This window comes from Tigriopus californicus, chromosome 3, assembly GCF_007210705.1.
Source record: "Tigriopus californicus strain San Diego chromosome 3, Tcal_SD_v2.1, whole genome shotgun sequence".
NCBI classification, from domain to species: Eukaryota; Metazoa; Arthropoda; class Copepoda; order Harpacticoida; family Harpacticidae; genus Tigriopus; species Tigriopus californicus.
Genome location: NC_081442.1, coordinates 6,649,846 through 6,659,401, shown reverse-complemented (window position 1 = coordinate 6,659,401; position 9,556 = coordinate 6,649,846). Strand labels below are relative to the sequence as shown.

The 9,556-nt window shown below is 38.9% G+C and overlaps 1 protein-coding gene across 1 annotated transcript in view; it reads left to right on the top strand.

The window, feature by feature from the left end:
- The first annotated feature begins 4,734 nt into the window (after positions 1-4,734).
- LOC131878113 (anoctamin-4-like) overlaps positions 4,735-9,556 on the top strand; it is a 44,373-nt gene continuing 39,551 nt past the window's right edge. Inside the window, exons 1-9 of the mRNA XM_059224015.1 lie at positions 4,735-4,879; positions 4,940-5,128; positions 5,239-5,379; positions 5,442-5,557; positions 5,622-5,727; positions 6,894-7,010; positions 7,137-7,342; positions 7,418-7,584; positions 8,693-8,819. Of these exons, the coding sequence (XP_059079998.1) occupies positions 4,757-4,879; positions 4,940-5,128; positions 5,239-5,379; positions 5,442-5,557; positions 5,622-5,727; positions 6,894-7,010; positions 7,137-7,342; positions 7,418-7,584; positions 8,693-8,819 (1,292 nt within the window). The 5' untranslated portion in view covers positions 4,735-4,756. The remainder of the gene's footprint in view (positions 4,880-4,939; positions 5,129-5,238; positions 5,380-5,441; positions 5,558-5,621; positions 5,728-6,893; positions 7,011-7,136; positions 7,343-7,417; positions 7,585-8,692; positions 8,820-9,556) is intronic.

Here is a 9,556-nt window from a genome sequence, read left to right as displayed (position 1 = left end):
CAGAGCACTTTGAACCAGTAGTTGGGGCTCTAGCTCTTCAAAGAAAGTTTGGAATTTAAAATCCAGGTAAATTAAGGCCTCCATTGAGGACAGATCAGTTGAAAAGGAAAGTAGAGTTGGTTCAAGAGTGAGGTCGAATCCGAAGCGTTTTTCTCTTATGCAAACTCTTAAGAGAAAGATCAAACACCCTGTAGGGCCTTTGAGGTCGAATGGGGAAGCCATAGGACAATGTAGGGCTAATGGCCAACCATACTTGGAGATCAGTTTCTCTAGTGTGTTTTTCAACTCCACGGAGTTTAGGAAGCAACAGTCCATTGCTCTATTGATGATTTTGTTGGGACTGGACAAACTTGTCAAGCTGAGCATTTAGATGATCTTGTAGTCACAGATCAGTATGCTTTAGAGGCCATCAGGGACTTTGAGACTTGAAACTCTCGAAGCTCCCCTGGCGCCTGATGGAGTGGACATCTCAGTTTCTGATGGAGATGCTCACAGGTTCTTGCTCCCATGTTTTCTCCCGTAACTTGATGGCGTTGCATCTTGGGACCAGGGCAAGTTTCCCCTCTTCTGAAGGTAGCTCATGTTGTTCCAATTTTCAAAGGGGAGATAAGTCACTCCCCAGCTAACTACAGGCCTAATTTCTCTCACTTCGATATTGCGAAGTGTTTGAGAAGATCATTGAAGTTCAAACTTGTTGAATTTCTTGATATCCATTTGAAGTCCTTCCTCCTAACCAGCATGGGTTTCGAGCACATTTTTGGGACGGTTTCCCAACTGGATTGAGCCATATATAGGCAGGTTATTGACGGACTGGAGAGCCATGAATCAGTCGAATGTAGTTTATCTCGACTTTGCCAAGGCCTTTTATAAGGTAGATCGTGGCCTTTTTGTTAACAGGCTCCATGAGATTGGGATCCAAGGCAAGGTTTTCACTTGGCTAAGAAGTTTCATTTGTGGTAGGAAACAATTAGTTAAGGTTGAGGGATCCCTTAGTGACATACATGTTGTCAATCGGGTGTCCCTCAGGCTCCATTTTGGGTCCTCTCCTTTTCATTATCTTCATTGCTCCGCTTCAGAAGCTTGGTAGCAGTAATGTCAGTATCTCTTCCTACGCTGATGATACAAAATTGGTAGTTGGTAGGAATGTCAGGATTCCGGTTGTCTGGCAAAGATCCTAGACCAAATTTATTCCTGGGTTGCTGCGAGTAACATGGCCTTGAATGGAATGAAATTCCGCTCAATGACCTTTGGGTCGACGCCATTAGACACTCCACTATTAGATGATGAAGGTAAGGACATTGAGCAGGTCTCATCCATGAGAGATTTAGGTGTAGTCCTCCAAGATAATGGAAAGTTCGATGACCATAGCCAGTTGAAAGTTGGTAAGGCTTTTCAAACATGTGTGGATATATCGCACGTTTAAGTCCGGAGATAGTGTCACGATGCTAACTCTGTACAAGTCGATTGTTCAGCCGCATCTTGAATATGCCTCTCCCATTTGGGCTCCAATTAGTTCAGCAGGTTTGCAAAAGCTCGAGCAGGTCCAAAGATGTTTCACTAGGAACATTGAAGATATGAGAGAGCTCACGTATTGGGAGAGGTTAAAAAGGTTGGGATTGTACAGTACTCAGAGAAGGTACGAAAGGTATCTGATATTGTACGTTTTCAAAAGCATTCATGAGCTTTGTCCCAACCAGGATTTAGGGTCAATGCTAGTGACCGTAGAGGCTGAATGTGCGTTTTGAGAGCACCTTCAAGCCCTCGAGAATCCAGGCTGGTTAAAACAATTGTTCAATGTGCTGCCCTCAAATATTCGTAGGGCTTATGTAGGCGTTGATCCAGTAGCAAGATTTAAGTCAGACTTGGACAAGGTTTTGACAAAATTCCGGATCAACCTTATATTCAAGGATTAGCCAGATCAGCCAACTCCAATTCGTTGGTCGATCAAATAATATATATAGATAAATAATCTTCTCGTCTTGAACTGCTGGGATTCCAATCCCGGTAGCGGTAAGGAAGTCCACAAAAAAAAATGTTTTTTGATAAGCTATAAACATTATAATCAGTTTGCGAAGTGAGAAAAAGTTCATTTAAATCAATTCGCACGGATTCTGTGTGGTGCTTGCCACATTTTACAGACAGAGATTCAAGCTTGGTTTGTTTCATCCATCCAAATGTTGGTCTGACACAGTTTAATTACCTTTACTCTCTATCCATTCCTATGTAATCAGCCCAATCTAAAACGGGACACATGTAAGGTGTAGGTAAAAAAACTCATGATTTCTTTGCATGTCTCAAGGTGCTCATTGTGTCGAGGATAGCATTGATGATTAATTCAACGCTCTGCTACAACATGGTAACCACGCAACTAAAGTACCAAAATCAGACTCCAAAAGTCCGTTTGATACATATGCTGATCAGTTTTCCTAATAAATAAAAACTGCCAAAAATATCCCCCGTTTATCTTTGCTCGAATTCCAGCAAACATTGAGTACTGTGATAGTAGGCTCAATTTATGATATTAATCATTTTATCAACCCGGTTCACGTTTCTTCAGCTTGAGGAGCTAGAAGAGGGAAATTTTCTGGCAATGTTCACATTGTGAAGACTGATCGTCGATTGTATGATCCCAAATGGAATAAAAAATCGTTTAAAATACGAGTTGGATTTTGCTCCTTATTGTGTAAACCTTACAGAAGTCAGTAGTTTAACAAACAAATTCAATTGAAAACTCCTCATAATTCTTTGTTGCTCAAACTTTATTTTTTCACCTATAATGCAACTGAAGGCACCAAATACGAAAAAAACTCGTAGAACAATGAAGTGCAGGTCTTTTCTTTCTCGGGCTTCTCCATTGTTCAATTTGCTCCCCTCAAATTTTCATAGGGAGCATGTAGGTAGTATCCAGTAGCATCTTTGAAGTCAGACTTGGACAATTTTCTGAGCAAAATTCCTGAGTAACCCTATATTCAAGGGTTGGCCAGAACCGCTAACTCTAATTCGTTGGTATATCAGATATCATATGAGTATATACTTAAGTAAAATGCATAAACTTTTTATTTGAAGTGCTTGGAATTCCATTCCCAGTATTAGTACGGAAGTCCGCAAAAGATAGGCTAATTTGCTCAAAGTCCATCTTTTCAAAGTTTTTTTCTTCTTATTTTTGCCTAGCTTTGCTTGAAGGACATGGAGTTCCTTTAACCAACAAAATTTTCGAAACATACATGTCATATTGTGTAGTTCGTTGATGGAGGTATTGCCATTTTCCATGAACTTTTTTAGTTACAAAAAACGAGAATACGTGGTATAGTGATCATCGCAGTTTCCTAGCATGTGAAGGGTCCCCGGTTCGATTATCCTCTCTGACCTTTCTCAAGGGAACTTTTAGACGCTAACCACACCTACAGACGGAGAACCAATCTGATACGGACCGACCCTAGCACCCCAAATACAAAAACTGTATTGTGGCATAGGCTTAATAAATAAACCGCCTTGGAAAACACAGACCAGTGGGCTGATTATTTGTACTAATTTGCAAATTTCAATGAAATATCTTAAAATATCCACTTTAATTTTGTTACGCTTCTGAAAAGTTTAACTTTTTGCAAATCCATCTTTACATTTTCTTCTTTTTAGAGTTATAACTTTTGCTTATAATGTTTTTGACACTTTAGCTTAGATGTTTTCAGACTATTTTGCATTTTGCCTGTACTTGCTGTCCCACTCTTTCTTGGCTCCGGGCGAAAAAGGCCACAATGCAAAAATGAAAACATCTAAGCTAAAGTGCGAGCGAGGGACCTGGCGGCACTGTTAACAACATGTCGAAGATAACCCATTTGGATGCAGAAGAAGTTCCATAGGGCATGTCAAGTAAAGGAATTTCAAGCAAAAATGCGTTTTTGTATTGTTATGATATTGGGGCTTTTGGGGAGGGAGAACATTGACAAACATCACAGTCAACTCGCACCATCCGCTCATTGAATTTTCAATAACCAAGTGATTTTGAGTGAGCGGTGTTACAAAACCCAACAAAATGAACATGTTTATAGTAATTCCGTGAACACTCTATCAAATTGGCTCAATACCAAATGCTATTTGCTCAGTCAAGCACGTAAAATGGAATAAATGTCAAAAATCAATGCATGCACAGTGCGGTTTGGCTGGGCATGTTGTCTTTGATTTTACTCCATGGAATAGCGTCAGTTGGTCATGAACGCGTTCACTTGACAAGCCCTATTGGCTCTTTAAAACAACTAGCATAGCAGCTTTTTGATCACTTCACTTCGCACTTTTGGGGTAGCTTGCATCCATTTAGTATTCGTTGTGAAAGAACGACGTTACAGTTGCAGCTCATTTACCCCCAAATGAAAATGATTCCTTAGGTCGACCAATCCATTTTTTATTAAATTGCGCATATTTACTCATAATACGGTACCGAAATCCTTGGAATTTGTTTTTTTTATTGCTTACCATTGTGATCAGCTGTTCACAAACAGAAAAAAGTCGCACTCTTATGACTTGGCTTTTCATTTTCATAGACTTAATCGCAGTGATTGCCATAAAAAACGGATCGCCATCATGCCTGTCAAAAATGTTTCCTTACCTAGTTTGAAATATATTCTTCTTTATGAAATAATTGCAAAAAGACCCTGAAAATTTGGTTATTATTGATACTTCACGTGTTCGAAAATACCCTTTTAAAATTTGCCTACGTAACCAAGAGAATGGAAAGTCTTGAATTTTTAATGAGAGGTATATGGAAAGTTTCTATGTTCGCTTGAGAAAAATGGCCGAATCCAAAGGATCTGCCAAGCCGCTGGTAAAAAGCGAACAATATTTCCTTAACTCAAGGAAGATTGATTTGAACCTAAACTCTATGGTAAGTTTACAGTCTGAGCAAACGCTGGTGTTTACCAACCTTTTATCGTTTCTAATTCAGAATGAGAGTTATAAAAAAGCACAAGAAGACCCATCATTGTTCTTTACCGATGGAAAGAGAAGAATCGATCTGGTCCTCGCCTTTCACGATATTTACGACGAACATCATGAAAAAAGAGAATTTTATAGAGATACTTTTATTAAGAATATTATGAATGCTGGTTTGCACGTAGAGTTGGAAAACAAGTTGGTGAGTCTATTCAGCTTCGGGTCGGATGGATGATCCTTTTTGCCAAGCAATTAGCAAAACGTCCGAGACTCCATTTTTTGACTTTAGAAGAGCACACTTTTCTTATTCAGGTTGCCTTTGACAACAAAACGTCGTTTCTCAAAATCCATGGCCCAGAGGATGTATTGGATCGAAACGGAAAAATATTGAATCTCAAGCCCCCCATCAAAAGTTTCATTGTCACGCATTACGCAAAAGATCGGGCTTTCAAAGTGAGTGATGCCTTTAGGTATTTAGTTCGTTCATATTTCCTGTGTTTCATCAATTTTTGAAGGCCATGCCTGACAAATGTTTCAAAACCAATGAGTTCAGCAATTGGTTCAAATGTGACTCGATACCGACTGAGCCCAATATTTTTCATCCCGGCTTCTTTCCGGACATTTTGGACAAGTGAGGAACTACCTTAGATCTTAGTCAATAAGTTGGTGAAGGTGGTTATCAATCGCTCTTCCAGATATGTGCTTAAAGAGAGATCAAATAGGTGGTCTCAAATTCAACGGACCCAATTGGTTTGGCAAATTCTCAACAGGATGTCTTTTGACGACTCAGCCAGAGACAGAGTGAGTAGTACAAGTATGCGTTCGGTACCTGAACAGTAATCTTTAAATCATTTTAGCTTAGAAGATATCCTAGAGCTTAAACTTAATCATTGCCAAAAGTAGGATGAGTAAGTTGAAGTATGCTTACACTTCTGTGAGATTAGGCTAACCTAAACATACATGTAACCTATAGTCTTAAAACCCAATCAGAAGGGTAAGTAATGATGAAAAAAATGTTTAAAACAAAGATGAAACTCCTCCTCTATGCAATGACGAATCAAGTAGTGATGGGATCAACTCAAATTTCAAATTCAAGGTTGCCAGAAAACGTGGATAGCGAAACCACCCGACAATTCCATCGCAACGTAAACAATTAGGTTTGAGCACAAAGACAACCCTGATTTGACGGATGAAAAAACAGGGTTACTTTTTGAGGCTGACTAACGGGTTTCGGAAATTCCATCAGTAATGTCATAGGCCATTGAAAATGTAAATTGTTAGCCCTGGTCGCAACGTCTCGTGATTATAAATTTGATCCCCATCACAAAAATCAAATGACAGCCCGGTGTGGCCTAAAATAATACTCCATATCCAGGTCCTTCTCCTTTCAAAATCTAAGGTTTTATGCAGCCATCAATGATAATAAAAGAACACGTCACCATAATTTGAAATTTCTAGGTAGTTCGACCAGGCAAACGATATAGGTTGAAAAAGCACCCCTCATATTATTCGAGTGTCTTGATTACTGCTGAAGCATGATACAGCTATTTTTGAACCAATCCTACAGTAGTCACACACTCGTAATTGGTTTGGAGCGCAAATGACTACTTGCGCTGCACATATAATCTTTCAAAATCTTCTGTAAAATTAGGTGGCCTTGTTCAAGACAATTCCCCATTTACCTTTTTTCAAATTCATTAAAGTCCCTGAAAGTCTCCATTTTGAAGTTGCTAACTACCTACCGATCTAATCAACCAACAGCTTTTGAAAGTCTTATCTTTGTCGGAGCCTTAATCAATGTTGGACAAGGGTGGATTGACCAATAGATCCTTCATTTATACACCCTTTCAAAATTTTAACATGTTTCTATCGATTTACAATGGAATTTACACGAGCACATAAAGACAAGGAGCTAACCTTGGCATCTTTACTTGATAAACATGAACGAACGAACATGTTTCTTTTAGGCTGGCATCCAACGTTTGATCGGAAAAAATGTTTTCTCTGCGGCATATGGGTTGCACGATGGAGATTATGATTACAAAAACAAAAGAAACAACATTCTATTCATGAATGAAAGAATGGTAAGAAAGATCAAAGCTTCCACAAAAATGCCGAGTGGCTAATCTGAAAGAAGTGAAGTTTTTTTCGGTCGGTTTGAAGTTAAATCTAGGTTAAAAAGAATGAGCTTGCATTAGAGACTTTTTCAGATACTTTATGATCAGTGGGCAACTTTAAAGAATTGGTACAAGAAACAACCTCTTTGGCTAATCAAGAAATATTTTGGTGTGAAAATTGGCCTTTACTTTGCCTGGCTGGGATTCTATACCAAAGCTCTCATCGTACCAGCCATCGTTGGTTTGGTTTGCTTCGCATTCGGTATTTTGACCATAGATACGAAGCTGAATCAAGCAAGGTGAGTAAACCCCAAGTGGAATATATTACTCTTGGAAAATAAATTGAGCTAACACGAATACTATTTGATCTTTAGCGAAGATATCTGTAATGAAGACACTATTGGCAATTCCGTCATGTGTCCTCAATGTGACAATCATTGTCCATATTGGAACCTGAAGAATTCCTGCTTCCTTTCCAAAGTCACTTACGTTTTCGACAATAACGCCACGGTGTTTTTCTCCATTTTCATGTCATTCTGGGGTAAGTCCATCCTTTGCATTTTTAATACAGTGTATTTCATCCGTGGCAGCAAACAATGGAGAAGCAAGGATCTGAATTTGTAGTGGTTCTAGAGATACTCCAAATACACGTGGTAATGGTTGATTTGTGCAGTGAGGTTGGATAGATCATAACTTTTGACCTGGTCTTAGGATTATGTATTGAGTACCACAGGGGCGAATCCGGTATTTATTCTAAGTGCACAAAGCCTGTTACAAGAATTTGGATGATTTTCAGATGGCAGCTCCCTCACTTGTTTGTCAGAACAACAACTAACATTAATTGTTACCTCTTCGTCATTACTGATTCATTTTTTTATTTGAAAAACCTCTTATTTTATAAAAAACAAAACTCATCAATTGCTTTTTCCCGAATATTATGACTTAGGCTCTCAGTATTTATTTGATCACAAGGCTAGCATTCAAGGAAAGCAGGGTGAGTTAGCCCATGGACTTCTAGAGATGCGGACTGCGAAGCAAACATTTCTGATCTCCTAAACCGTTTACTTTATTCCAAATAAGCACTTCATTTGATCGCAAGATCTTGTTGAATCTACGAACGTGGCCAAATTTGAACCCCCAAAACTATGCTTAGGCAACTCAGGAGATATGTCCAAAGTTATGAAGAAAACAATGACAAAATTCGAATTTTCGGCCTCCTCTTAGTCAGCTACATACATAAGCTTAGAACAACATACCATTGAAACGAACCACTTTACAAATAAATAGTACAAAAATGACCAGCCTGTAATTGAAGAAATCTGGGTATGTTATTTTTTTACCTTAATTCGAAAAGTTCACAGTCCATATTTCTAAGAGTTCGTGGTTAGGGGTTGCGCAAAACAACCACACATTGCCTTAACCTCTCTCTTAGGATTCGATACTAAAATGTTTTGCAACTCCGAGCCTGACTGTTAGATGGCACGACAAACAGCACAAGACATAGTGCCCTCCCTGCCCAGATAGTTGTCATTTGTGTTCATTTTGATTATCTTATTGGCCCGGTGGGAGTGACGCTCTCCTCCCTAGAGCTCTAATCAAGCCAAGCCAATAGACATATTGATTCCTTTTGACGTCAATATCAATTGCAGCAACAACCTATTTGGAACTGTGGAAACGTCAGCAAGCCATTCTTCAATGGGAGTGGGACCTCAAATCGGAGGAGGAAATGGATGACACATTGAGGCCTGAATTCATACATCGAGTTAAAACTACACGGTGAATTGACACTTCACAAAAATACGAAACACACTAAGAGAAAAATTAAGGCCTTTTAATCAATGATGAAAAATAGGATCACTTTCTAAGCGCAAAATGATCCCTTTCGCCACTTCATGCAGATGTAGATTATATTGTGTGGCCTTGCAGCCTGAATTCGTGGCCTCGCAGTCGCTATCTTGTAGCTCAAGGTCATTTCTCGGTTCATTTCTTACCTGAAGACAATTTTTTAATTACCTGAAATGTTAACCATTCCTACTACACACCAATTATGTATCATGAGTACATCTGTCAGTTGTCCCCTAAGAAGTACTTTAATGTGCTAAAAAATGCTTTATTTTTACAAAAATATGATACAATTGTTAAACACTAGTTGTTTAGTGTTTCTCGTTCCTCTAATAAATATAGTTCATGAAATGTGGCATTATCGCCCACTAATTCCAATTTGCTCATTGAAAGGGATGTAGTTGTGCATAGACTTTTGATCCTCAAACTGAACTTTTGATTTTCTTGAATTTCAAAACCTAGAATGATTGTAAACAACCTGAAGTTTCGTTTTTGAATCCCTCATTGTTTTGAATTCGAGACAATGAACCCACTAAAGATGAGACAGGGATTTTGTATTAAACCAAAAGTCTCTCCAAGCAGGGCAAGTCTTTCTCAATCATATGGTACCTGCCGTAGGGTAGGTCATTCTAGTAGAAATACACATATCTTATGATGATCCAACTACCCCC